The sequence below is a fragment of the Sus scrofa genome, chromosome 8, assembly GCF_000003025.6.
Source record: "Sus scrofa isolate TJ Tabasco breed Duroc chromosome 8, Sscrofa11.1, whole genome shotgun sequence".
Taxonomy (NCBI): Eukaryota; Metazoa; Chordata; class Mammalia; order Artiodactyla; family Suidae; genus Sus; species Sus scrofa.
The window spans coordinates 20,254,214-20,267,567 of NC_010450.4; the positions used below are offsets into that span (position 1 = coordinate 20,254,214).

Sequence of the window (13,354 nt, forward strand, 5' to 3'; positions counted from 1 at the left end):
TTGAATTGCCAATGCTTCACAGAAAACCTATTTATAAATCCTTCTTGGTTATGTTATAGGTATTAGATGAGAAGATGTTACTTTATTTATTCCTGGCTTAAGGCCCAGAGCATAGGAACAGAAGGAGAAATCCAATGGAGTGCTAGGTACAGTGCTGGGCACCTTCGCTATTGTTACCCCAGCAAATCATCCCAGCATCTTGTTAACCGGGTATCATTTTACTGAGGTGGAAACTGAGTTCTGGAATGTAAGTACCTGCCCCAAGTTCACAAAGCTATTGTCAGAACCTCCTAATTCTTGGAAGTCATTTGCTGTGTCATCGTGTGCATGCCCCTGATTCTGAAGAGCTTGGGAGGCAGAAGAGGATTGATCCTTTATAATAAAACACAAAAACTGACAACTTTCTGATCTCCCCTAGTGCCTCAGAAGCCCTGTGTGGAAAGGGCTCCTCTTGCAGGAACAATGGAATGAAAAGCTACTCCCCTCCCCCAACCCCGCAGGTCTTTTTCTGCCAGCGGAACGCAGGTGCTGGGACCGCAAATTGCGGAGGGGACCAGAGAGGAACGGACGCCCAGCCCGGTAGTTGCCTGGTAACGCCCGCTGGAGGAGTCCCAGCGAAATAAGGTCCCCGAGAAGTGTCACTGGCCCCGAGCGGGACCCCGTTCGGAGCCTGTTCTCTCCGCGCCGGCGGCCTGCCCCCGCTGCCTGGCGGGCTAGGACAGGGGAGATGCTGCAGGAGGAGTCGGATCTGTCTCTCATTATTGCCCAGATAGTCCAAAAGCTCAAGGACTCCAATTTGTATGCTCAGTTGGAACGGCAGGCCTGGGTAAGTGAGGCTGAGTGGGAAGGGATGGCGACCCGCGGGGCCGCGGCGACGCCTTAGCTCCTTTTGCACCCCTCTGCCCTAAGCCCGAGGTGGGTCTCTCCAGCTCTGTTCTGGGCACGGAAGACCTCCCTTCCAGGTGTAAGCTCCACTTGCTCAGCTTTGGGTGTAGGGTAATATATTTTTTAAAAAGGGTGGGGCACATCACGCCTTTCTTCAGAGCAGAGAAATGCTGATGCTCCTCATTCATATTGCAGTCCTTTCAGGGTCTAATTTTTTAAGCTGCTGGAGTCAGTAGAATTAGGTTGGACTATATCTTCCTTCCCCTTTTCCATCCTGTAGGAGGGTTTGGGCCCCAAATGCCTTTTGGCCTCTGCCTCTATAACCTTCTTGCACTCTATCCCCCCTGCAAAGGTTCCCCTCTAACTATCCACCCAGCATTTATTGTTTTTTGTTTTTTCGTGCTAGGTTCTTTGGACGCAGAGATCGATCAAGAGATCTTTGCCCTTTTTGTGAATGTCATCAGTGGAATCATATAGTATATAAATTCTTATGCCTGGTTTCTGTCATTTTACATAATGCTTTTGAGATGCATTCATATAGTTCGTACTTCAGTAGTTATGTTCCTTTTTATTGTTGAGTAATAGTTCACTGCTTGGATATACTTTGATTTGTTTATCTATTCATTGGTTGCTGGGCATTTTTGGTTAAAGTTATGCATTGTTTCTGTTTATAGAGATTACGAGTAAACCTGATATATGCTTTCTGGTTTAGTTGTTATTATTATTTGTTTTCTTTTCTCTTGGTGAAATACCTAGGAGTGAAATTGCTGAGATGTGTGTTATATATAAGAATCTGCTGAACTTTTCCAAAGTGGCTGTATCATTTTAAATTTCCACCAGCAATTATGAGAGTTTCAGTTGCTCCTCATCCTTGCTGGTGCTTGATGTCAGTTTTTTAATTAATTTGTATTTATTAATAACCTTTGTGGCATTAATTGCATTTGCCTAATGACAAAAGATATTGAGCATCTTATCATATGTTTATATCTCCTTTTGTGAAGTAGTCTGTTCAAATCTTTTGCCCATTAAAAAATTGTGTTTGTTCCCATGTTGTTGAATTGTAAGGATTCTTTATATATGACACAAGTCCCTTATCAGATATGTATCTCATGAATATTTTCTCCCAGTCCATAGCTTATCTTTTCATTTTCTTAACTAGGTCTTTTAAAGAGAAGAAATTTTAAATTTTGATGTTGTAAATTTTTACACATTTTATGATTTGTGCTTTTTGTGCTATTCCTAAGAATCTTTGTCTCCTCAAAGGTCTCAAAAAGTTTCTCCCATGTTTTGTTCTAGAAGTTTTATAGTTTTAGCTTTACATTTATATCTGTGATCCATTTTAAAGTCAATTTTTGTATATGATGTAAAGCTTTTTTTTTTTTTTTTTGGCATGTGGATGTCCAATACTATACCTGCTTCTAGTACTTATTTTTTTGACAAATCTATACTTTCTCCACTAATTTTCTTGGCACCTTTGCTGAAAATTGATTTAGTGCATGCATGCCTGCGCGCACGCACACACACACACACACACACACACACACACACACACAACTATTTCTGACTATTCTGTCCCATTGATCCATTTGTCTATTACTATGCAAATACTACACTATTTTGATTTTGGTAACTTTATGTTAAGTCTTAAAATAAGGTAATTAGTCCTTCAACTTTGTTCTTTTTTTCAAAATTGTTTTGGCTACTCTAGGTTCTTTGCTTTGCCATATACATTTTAGAATCAAAAACCAGAATTTGGGTTGGGGTTATGTTGAATCTGTAGATCAATTGGGGGAGAATTTATCTTGATATTGAATTTTCTGGTCCATGAACATGTTTTATTTCTTCATTTATTTATATCTTTATTTTCTCTTGTCGGTGTTCTATAGTTCAGTAACAAATACTGCACATATTTTGTTAAGATTTTTCCCCTAAGTATTTCATGGTTTTTGATACTACTACAAATGTTGATTTTTTTTCTCATTTCATTTTCCAATTGTTTGTTGTTAGCGTATAGAAATACAATTGACATTTGTATATTTACCATGTATTCTGGGAACTTATCATACTTACTTGTTAGTTATAGTACTTTTTTTTTGTAAATTGCTAAGGATTTTCCAAGTATATGTATCATTTGTGAATAAAGAGGTTTTACTTCTTCCTTTCCAATCTGTGTGCCTTTTAGTTCCTTTTCTTGCCTTGTTACACTGGCTAGTTCTTCTGGTGCAGTGTGGAATAGATGCTTTTTGTTAGGTTGAAGAAGCTCTCTTCTGCTCCTGGTCTTCTGAGATTTTTATTATGAATCAATGTTGAATTTTGTTAAATATGTTTATTGAGTCTAGAAAATGCTCATGTGACTTTTAAAAAAATATGTTATATGATGAATAATATTAATTGGTTTTGAATTTTGAACCAATTTTGCATTCCTGAGATAAATTCCACTTGGTTACAATGCATTATCCTTCTTACATATTTCTTGAGTCTGTTTGTAATATTTTGTTGAAGATTTGGTGAGTATTTTTATGGAGGTTATCAGTTTATAGTTTTACTTTAACATCTTTGTCTAGATTTGATATCAGGTAATTGTGATCTCTCAAATTGAGTTGAGAAGTAGTTCCTTCTCTTCTATTTTCTGGAAGAATTTGTGTAGAATTAACATTTCCTCCTTAAATGTTTGGTAGAATTCCCAGTAATGTTGTTGGGGCCTGGAGTTTTCTTTGTGGGAACATTTTTAGTAAAAAAAATAAGTTTTAAAATATGTGTAATCTATTCCTGTTATTTATCTTATTTATTTTTTGTTGAGTGCTCTATTTGCACTTGAAAAGCATGAGCATTCTGTTGTTGCTATTCCATACATGTCAGATCAAGTAGACTGACACTTTTGCTCAAGTGTTCTATGTCCTTACTGAGTATAGAGGCTTCAGTCAGTACAGTCAGGAGTCAAGTCTGAGTTTTGTTATTAACTGTCATTAGTTTCAGTGTACCACAGGCTTCAATTCAGAGTGCTGCTGTAACTTTGCGCTTAGAAATGGCCCTGTGGTACTGGAGGATTTTTCTCAGTATTTCCATGACATCATTAAAAATGAATAAAAGATCCGAATGGACACCTCACTGAAGAAGACATGGGAAATAAACACACGAAAAGATATTTGTCTTTCATTTGTCTTTGCTTGCCTGTGCCACAGAGGAAGATCTCTCTCTGTGCTGTGATCCCTTTCTCAGCAGCAGTCTGTTGTTTGTCACTCAATTCTAAATTCATAGTAGGTATAGGCATTCTCTGTTCTGGTCCTGTCTCAGTCCAAATGCCTTGGGGTGAGTCTTTGACAATATTTCTTTCTCTTCTGCTTTTGCAGCCACACTCTGCCTTGTAGCAAGCATATGATGGGTGAAAGAGAGATCCCTTCCTTTCCTTAGTGCTGGTTTACCTCTGCTTTTTACTGGCATAGGATTCTGGACCTGTGAGAGTTTTTTTACCTTTCCATGAGGAAGACAGTGCTTGTATCTATCTCACCCCCAGAAACAATGAATTATTGCTTCCCTAGAGGTGTAAGACCTTTTCCTCAAATGAGACGAGAGTTTGGGCAAGGTGGCATGGTTGCATGCTTGTTTTATAGCGGTAGCTGTCCTTTCTTGCACACCTCTACCACAGAAAGGGGCTCTCTGGCTCCCTCTTCTGCCCCCAGGCTTTGGTGCGGACACCTGATGGAGAACCATGGAAAAGAGCATGCAAGGATGTGAATTTCCCTTGTGCTTTATCTCTCAGTGTTTCTAAACTGACATGCTAGTCCACATCTGGTCTATAACAGTTACAATTTTAGCTGATTTCTTCTTTTTTGCTAGTGTGGTAGCCTCCTCTTCCTCCTTTGCTTTGTCAAATATGAAATAATCTGGAGTCAAGTCCTGTCTGTTTTTGATGGCACTGTTACTATTTGGAATTTAGTCCACATGATTGATTGTCTTAAAACTTCAGTTTCCTGGTGAGTTCAAAAGTTGTGATTTTTTAGATTATACCTCTTTTTCTTGTTGTTAGGGTAGGAATGATGTTTCTTGTTCTGGCTCTTCATATCCTATGCATTAGAACTCCAATTATAAGTGTTGAAGGATTGCATCTCTGAGTCCCACCTACTCATCTCTCCCTTCCATCCTCCCAAGCCCCTGGCAACCACTTGGTTTTGGTCCTTGAGAAAGATGTGTCTGTAATTTTCCTTTCCTGTAATATCTTTGACAAGTCTTATGTCAAGGTTATGCTGCCCTGATAAAATGGTCGGGAAGTGTTTCCTCCTTTTTTTCTACTTGCTGCAAAAAATGTTATGAAACTGTGTGATTTCTTTCTTATATGTTTGGAAGAATTCTCCATTGAAGCCTCTATTTCAGATTTTCTTTTGGCAAGGTTTTTTGTTTTGTTTTGAATTAGTAGACTATTTTTTAAGAATGGTTTTAGGCTTACAGACAGTTGAGCAGAAGGGACAGAGTTCCCATACATCTCCTCTCCTTACATACAGTTTCCTTTATTATTAACATCTTGCAAGAATATGGTACACTTGTTGCCATTGGTGAACTAGTCAGTATTGCTATATTGTTGTTAGATAAAGTTCACAGTTTACACCAGGATCTATTCTTTGTGTTATGCAGGTCTACCGGTTTTGACAAATGTGTAATAAATACCATGTATCTTCTACTCCAGCATCTTAGAAAATAGTTTCACTGCCCTAAAAATCCTCTGTGTCCCACCCACATCTCTCCCTCCTATCCTCCCAAACCCCTGGCAACCACTTGGCTTTTTACTGTCTCTATAGTTTTGCCTTTAAGAATGTCGTATAGTTGGAATCATATAGTATTTAGCTTTTTCAAACTGCCTTATTTCACATAGCAATATGCATTATGTTCCTGTATGTCTTTTCATGTCTTGAGAGTTTTTTTTCCCCCTAAATAATATTATAATGTGCAGAAGTATTAGTTTGCTTATATATTCACCTATCTATTGAAGAACATTTGATTGTTTCCAAGTTTGGCAGTTATGAATATAACTGCTATAAATATTGCTGGGTAGATTTTTCTGTTGACATAAATTTTCAACTAATATGAGTAAATATTAAGGAGCATGATTTCCAAATTAAATGGTAAGACTTTGGTAAAATCAGACAACTTGTCTTCCATTGTGACTGTACCATTTTGCACTCTCACTATCGTTGAATGAAAATTCCCGTTGCCTCACAATTCTCACCAGCATTTGGTGTTGTCTGTGCTTTCGATTTTGGCCATTCTAATAGGTGTATTCTGATATCTCACTCTTGCTTTAATTTGTAACATATAATATTGAATATCCTTTCATGTGTTTATTTGCCATGTCTTCTTTGGTGAGGTGTCCATTCGGATCTTTTATTCATTTTTTTTTTGGGCATTCTTATTGTTGAGTTTTAAGAGTCTGTTGCATGCTTTGGGTACAAATCTTTTATCAGAAAATGTGCTTTGCAATTATCTTCTCCTAATTTGTGGCCAATCTTTTCATTCTCTTAACAGTATCTTTCTCAGAGAAGTTTTTAATTTTAATTAAGTCCAACTTATCCATTTTTTTTTCTTTTATGGATCATGCTTTTGGTGTTGTGTCTAAGAATTAATCACCAAACCCAAGGTCACTTAGATTTTCACCTATGTTATCTTTTAGAAGTCTTACAGCTCTGAGTTTTATATTTAGGTCTATGATCCATTTTGATTTACTTTTTGTGAAGAGTATGACATCTGTGTCTAGATTTTTTTTTTTTTTTTTTTTTTTTTTTTTTTTTTTGGGCGTGGGGTTGCCCAGTTGTCCTAGTACAATTTGTTGAAAACACTGTTCTTTGCTCCATGGAATTGCCTTTGCTCTTTTGTCAAAGATCAGCTGACTGTCTTTGTGTTGGTATTTCTGGGTCTCTATTCCATTCCATTGATCTATTTGTCTGTTTTCAGCATTACCACATTGTCTCGATTTTGGTGGCTTTATAATAAGTTGAAGTTGTCAGTCCTCCAACTTTATTCTTCAGTATTCTGTTGGCAATATTTTATTTTTATTTTTTAAATTAAATTAATTAATTTTTGTCTTTTTAGGACCTCACCCATGGCATATGGAGGTTCCCAGGCCAGGGGTCTGATCGGAGCTGTAGCCGCCAGCCTACGCCACAGCCACAGCAACGCCAGGTCCGAGCCGTGTCTGCGACCCACACCACAGCTCACAGCACTGCCAGATCCTTAACCCACAGATCGAGGCCAGGGATCGAACCCGAAACCTCATGGTTCCTAGTCAGGTTCGTTAACCACTGAGCCACGACGGGAACTCCAGCTTGCCTTAGTTTGTATTCAATAGCCAAGACATTTAATAGTAATCAGCTGACTCTTAAAAGGCAACTTGACAATCAGCTTTGATAACATTCTTTTAAGCAACTGGCTGTTTTTTTGTTACATGCCTTTGAAGTTTTAATCATGAGGGCATTTTCCTGCTGCCAGCATTTTCTGTACTTCCTCCATTTTGTCAGTATATTCAGAAAGTGCTAGAGCAGTATTATTCCAACTTAATTAGAAAAATAAAATCACACAGAATTTTTCAAAGAAAATATAAATGATTTTGAGGTTTTCCCCTGCCATTAGCACTTCCCTTCTAGTATTAAACATTGACTTTATCTTAATGTATTCTTTTGTACACTAAAGTTTAATTATTTAAGATCTTGGTATTGTAACATGGAATTTTGTTTCTAGAAAAAGGTTATGTTGTTTGATTTCTGAGTTTCCCTGAGTTATGAAGTCAACCTACATCTTAAAATTGAATTTACTCATCCTCTAGCCATCAGAGTGATAGCCTGATTCCAAATGTGATGTCTAGCTCCAGATCAACATTGTTATTTTGTATCATGCATTATTTGTATTTAAAGTGGATGTTAGATAAAACCTCAAATGTTATTTCCATTCCATTAAGTGCTTAATAAGTCTTGTTGTTCAGATTGTTATTATAAATAATGGAATTGTGAAAGGAAGGAACCTGAAAGAAGATAGGCTTTAGAGAGAGAAGAAATAATACAACTGATAGGATGTGGTCATGAGTCTAGAACCTCAGATCCTGCCAATGAAAGTCAGTTATCAAATGTCCCTTATAACCCTGACATTTTGTGATTCTTCGGGCACAGAAGAATGAAGCCCAGGATTGGCAATCATGAGAAGCAGGGAGGATGGAGCATCTTTAGAGAAAATTAAAGGATTTTTGGACCCCTTTTTGTAAACCTTCCTATGTCTCGGTTTGACCATTCTTAGTTTACGTCTTAGCTTCTTGACCCAACTGTGACTTCAGCCACTTTGCTTCTCCTGTTTCCTTTACTTAACAAGTTTAGAAATTTAAAATTGCCAGTGGCACTGCTTGGGATTAGGACTGTTCTGGTGGAAGTAGAGAGAAACTGGATACGCGCACACACGTGTCAGTGTGTGGTGTTCTGGCAGGGTTGGGGGTGGGGTGGAGATGGCCAAGTGGAGGATGTCAGAAATATCAACATAAATAAATTGGTGAAGGATGCATGCAGGGCCATGACTAGGAATGTACTGTATACTTTCTTGCTAGATTATATTTTGGTCATATTCTTTACCAGCTCTTAGAGTGAGCTAAAGGCATTTTGTTTAAAAGAAGGCCTAACTTTTGTTATAGATATTCTGAAAACCTCTACCTCCAGTCACTCCTTCTGTGCCAGTCTTTTACATTTAGTCCACTGCCACCTGGGCATTCTTAAATTTTATCACACAACGTTAAATGTATTGGACTTCACAGCCTAAAATAACTTTGACGAAATTTTAAAAAATTTTATTGAAGTAGTTAATTTACAATGTTGTGTTCATTTCTGCTGTATATCAAACTGACTCAGTTATATATTCTTTTTCATATTCTTTTTCGTTATGGTTTATCACAGGATATTGAATATAGTTTCCCTGTGTTATGCAATAGGACCTATGTATAACAGTTGGCCTCTGCTAATCCCAAACTCTCAATCCTTCCCTCCACCATCCCCCTCATTGTCAACCACAAGTCTGTTGTCTATGTCTGTGAGTCTGTTTTTATTTCGTAGGTATGTTGATTTGTGTCGTATTTTAGATCTCACATATAAGTAATATCATATGGCATTTGTCTTTCTCTTTTTGAATTACTCCACTTAGTATGATAATCTCTAGGTCCATCTATATTGCTGCAAATGGCATTATTTCATTCTTTTTAATGGCTGAGTAATATTCCATTTTGTGTAATATGTGTATTATGTGCTTCCATATCTTGACTATTGTGAGTAGTGCCATAGTGAACATAGGGGTGCATGTATCTTTTTGAATATAGTTTTTTTCTGATAATGCACAAGATTGGGATTACTGGATCAAATGGTAACTCTATCCTTAGTTTTCTGAGGAACCTCCATACTGTTTTCTGTAGTGGCTGTACCAACTTCCATTCCCACCAACCATGTAGGAGGAGGATTCCCTTTTCTCCACACCCTCTCTAGCATTTGTTATTTGTAGACCACTCTGTTGTTTGGTGGCCACTCTGACTGATGTGAGGTGGTACCTCATTATAGTTTTGATTTGCATTTCTCTAGTAATTAGTGATGTTGAACATTTTTTTTTATGTGCCTATTGGCCATCTGTATGTCTTCTTTGAAGGATGTCTATTTAGGTCTGCTGCCCATTTTTCATTTTGGTTGCTTGGTTTTTTTTTTTTTTTTTTTTCTGTGAGTAGTATGAGTTGTTTGTGTATTTTGGAGATTAGGCCCTTGTCAGTTTCATTGTTTGCAAAGATTTTCTTCCATTTTGTGTGTTATCTTTTCATTTTTTTAATGGTTTCCTTTGCTGTGCAAAAGCTTTTGAGTTTAATTATGTCCCATTGGTTTATTTTTGTTTTTATTGTCATTATTCCAGGAGGTGGATCAAACAAAATGTTGCTGTGATTTATTTCAAAGAGCATTCTGCCTCTGTTTTCCTTTAGGAGTTTTATAGTATCTGGCATAACAATAATAATAAAATATTAAAAATAATAAGATCTATAGGTTTTTTTCTCCTTCCCTTTTTTCCTGTTACAATTTATCAGCTGCAGAACTAGGCCATTTGACTTTTAGAATTTCTCACAACCTAGATTTTTCTGATTGCACACTAATGGTGCAGTTTAACATGTTCCTCTGTCCTTTGTATGACTCATACATCGACAGTTAAGTTTCAGAGGCCTTGATCAGACTCAGGTGCCCTGTCTTTGGCCACGGCTATTGGCAGTGGAGTCTTCTTTCACTGAGAAGCACCTCATGGCCGGTTGTCTTTTTCAGTGTTAATGCTCAATACTTGGAATTGATTAGGAGTTGCAAAATGGTGATATTCTAATTATATCATATCCAGTTTAGTTATCATCTGGAATATTTTGTAAAGAGACATTTCTCCTTATATGTTATTTGGTTACCCAGTGGAACAGTTCCTATAAGAAAGGGAGGTTAGATAAATGCCTTTTCATTTATTTGTCAGTTTTCAAGGTAATAATTTGGTTCCCTATCATCCTCAATTTTTATTACTCTATCAAAATGTTCTCCTCAGGAAGGGAGAAAGAGAGCTCTGGCTGGTCAGTTTCAAGAATGTACAGGTTCTAGGCTGTGCCACGGTCTTCAGACCACATCCATTATATTGGATTAGATAAAACCCCTCCAGTGTCAGCCCCTATTCTAAAATTAGCTCATGATATGTTCCAGGGAATATTTGCTGGCTATTTTGGGATTCTTCTCTTTTCATATCCATCAGGTACCCCTCTGCTTTTTTTGTATAGATGCTAATATCATACAGATTTTGTGGCTGTTGGTTTATGCCCAACTGCTTATAATTTAGGTTTGTGGGGACTATCTTATCACCAAGTTTTGTTGTAAAGGTTTTCCGTGGGATTTTGGTTTTGCTGTCTAGTTGCGTGGTCTGTTTTTACACGGCGATCAGGGAAATTTTTAAAAAAATCCTTGCTGCAACCAATGCCAACTTCCCAGAAGGGGTTGACCCTCTAATTCTTAGGTTAGATTAGGATTGAGAATAACTGAAGTTCCTTACATGGAAGATTTGGTGGATGGTAGTTTCATGGGCAATGACTAAAAATAGAAGAGAAAGAGAAAGGTAGTGACTGGAAGGTAAGATCAATTTTTGATTTCTTAGATTTGAAATGCTTATGAGGTACCCTAATAGAAATCCCTTTTTAGGAAATATGTTTCTAGAATTTGATAGAGCTAGGAGGTGAAAGATCAACACTTTGAAAGTAACTGAAGCTATTATAAGTTGGAGAAAGTATTATTTTTGGTGAAATTTATAGTGTGAAAAACAAGTAGAATAGAAGGCATGCACTTGAAGATGAAAGAGACCTTAAAAAGCATTTGTGAATGAGTAGCTTTATGTACTTTCCATAAATACGTATAACAAATGCAGGTTTACAGAGTAACAATCCAAAGAGGATAATACTCTTCAAAGATCCAGTTATATGCATGCAACAGGGTTTTTGGTTATTAGATGTTTGTAGGTGCCATTTATGTTGAACATCATATTAAGGGAATGAATTTCTAAAATTTGAGTATTTTTCCTGTTAGAAAAATAGATGTTAAGCATTCATAAAAATAAGAGTATTAGAGAAAGATGTTAACTATTATAAGCTTCAAGATTTAACATTTTAAGTTATACTATCACTTATGCTGTATTTTAAGAGTGGGTGAAAAAGTCTTCTATGAACTATTCCAGATACTCAGGTGTCTGAACTATTTTTAAAATAGTATGTACATTTGGACATGCCTTTTAAAAAACTTCATTAGCATTAAATATCATCCCAAACGACTTTTTTTTTTTTTTTTTTTTTTTTTTTTTTTACTTTTTTCTTTTCAGGGCCGCAGGTATAGCATATGGAAGTTCCCAAGCTAGGGGTTGAATTGGAGCCAGCCTACACCACAGCCACAGCAACGTGGGATACAAGCCATATCTGCGACCTACACCTCAACTTATGGCAACACCCAATCCTAACCCACTGAGCAAGGCCTGGGATTGAACTTTCATCCTCTTGGATACTAGTCAGGTTTGTTTCTGTTGAACCACAGCGGGGACTCCCCCAATTGACTTACTTTTGACCTCTGTCTTTTCCTGTCTTCTTTTCTTCCTCTTTCTAAAATTAGGACAGTCTTCAGAGACCTGAGATTAAACTTGAATCACTAAAAGAAGATATTAAGGAATTCTTTAAAATATCAGGTTTGTAAGTTGCTTTTTTCCCTCGAGTTCTTTAAAGCAACATAAGGATATACTTTATTTTAAAGGAATAATTTATCCACAGCCTTCTAATTACTCACTCAAAATTGTGAAAGGGTGGCTGGATAGATTTCTTTTGAGGGAGAATTAGAACTTTCAGACATTTCAATAAAACTCTGCAGAAGTTCAGGAACACTGTGGGAATGACTACTTTACATTAATTAGTTTTAAATATCATTTACTCTCTGGTCAGAATACATCCCGAATGTATTACGAATCTCCTTACTTACGACTTGTCCTTTCCTTGTGGCTTTTTTTCCATCGACACGTCTTTTCTCTCCTCTTTTCTGCCCCTTCAAAGAAAACAGAAGAAAATCCCAATTTTTTTAGCGCAAGCTGTTTAGCAGCCTTTGCACTTGGGAACTGAAATGTTAAGTGGTTTATTTACCCAGATAAATTCCAGTAGTTAGCAGCCAAGCTAACTCTTCTGACGGCTGGTGACTCATAATAACCTGCTTCTCTTGTTCAGGAGTTCACTGGCGAGTTAGTTGTCACAAAATACTTGTGCAGTGCCTGGCTATTCCTTGCCCTTCCTTTGGCATGTTCCTCATAGCGCCAGTAATACAATAATAGCCAAAGGTTTTGGCCTTCATTGAGCACCTTAACGGTGGAAGAAGGAAATGTTCCTCCCATCTTAAGAAAACGGTGCCATGGTTTTACTTACAAAACAATAAATCATGGTAAATGATCTTGCTACTTAGTGTCAGCCAAGGGATATTGGTAAAATATAGGAAATGATTTCTTAGTATATAATCCTTTACACTGCAATTGATGGTTGATAAAGTTCTTTCACAAACAAATGTGATGTTAAAGTTTTTGTGAGATAAATTTAATTATAATGTATATTTTAAAAACTAATATATTTGTGTATTTTATTCCTTTTTTTTAATATAGGTTGGGAGAAGAAACTTCAGAATGCTGTGTATAGTGAACTGAGTGTGTGAGTTTTTCCTAACTATTTTGAGATACTCTTGAGTTTAGCTGTGTTTACTTTGTAAGGAATGAATATAGTATTGCTATGTGTACCCATTGTTATTATTTTTCATTAGTATTTATATGGCATTTCAAAGAAGTTAAACTGTAAAAATTAATTCTTGCCTAAGAATTAATAATGAATAGGTGAGGGATTTTACTGCACCAATTTTATATTAACAATTCATTAGTCCAGTGTAAT

The 13,354-nt window shown here is 36.8% G+C and overlaps 1 protein-coding gene across 1 annotated transcript in view; it reads left to right on the forward strand.

Moving 5' to 3' along the window:
• The window catches only part of TBC1D19 (TBC1 domain family member 19), a 115,142-nt gene continuing 102,357 nt past the window's right edge, over window positions 570–13,354 (forward strand). The window contains 3 exon segments of the mRNA XM_013978566.2: window positions 570–826; window positions 12,051–12,123; window positions 13,075–13,120. Coding sequence (XP_013834020.2) covers window positions 728–826; window positions 12,051–12,123; window positions 13,075–13,120 — 218 coding nt within the window. The 5' untranslated portion in view covers window positions 570–727.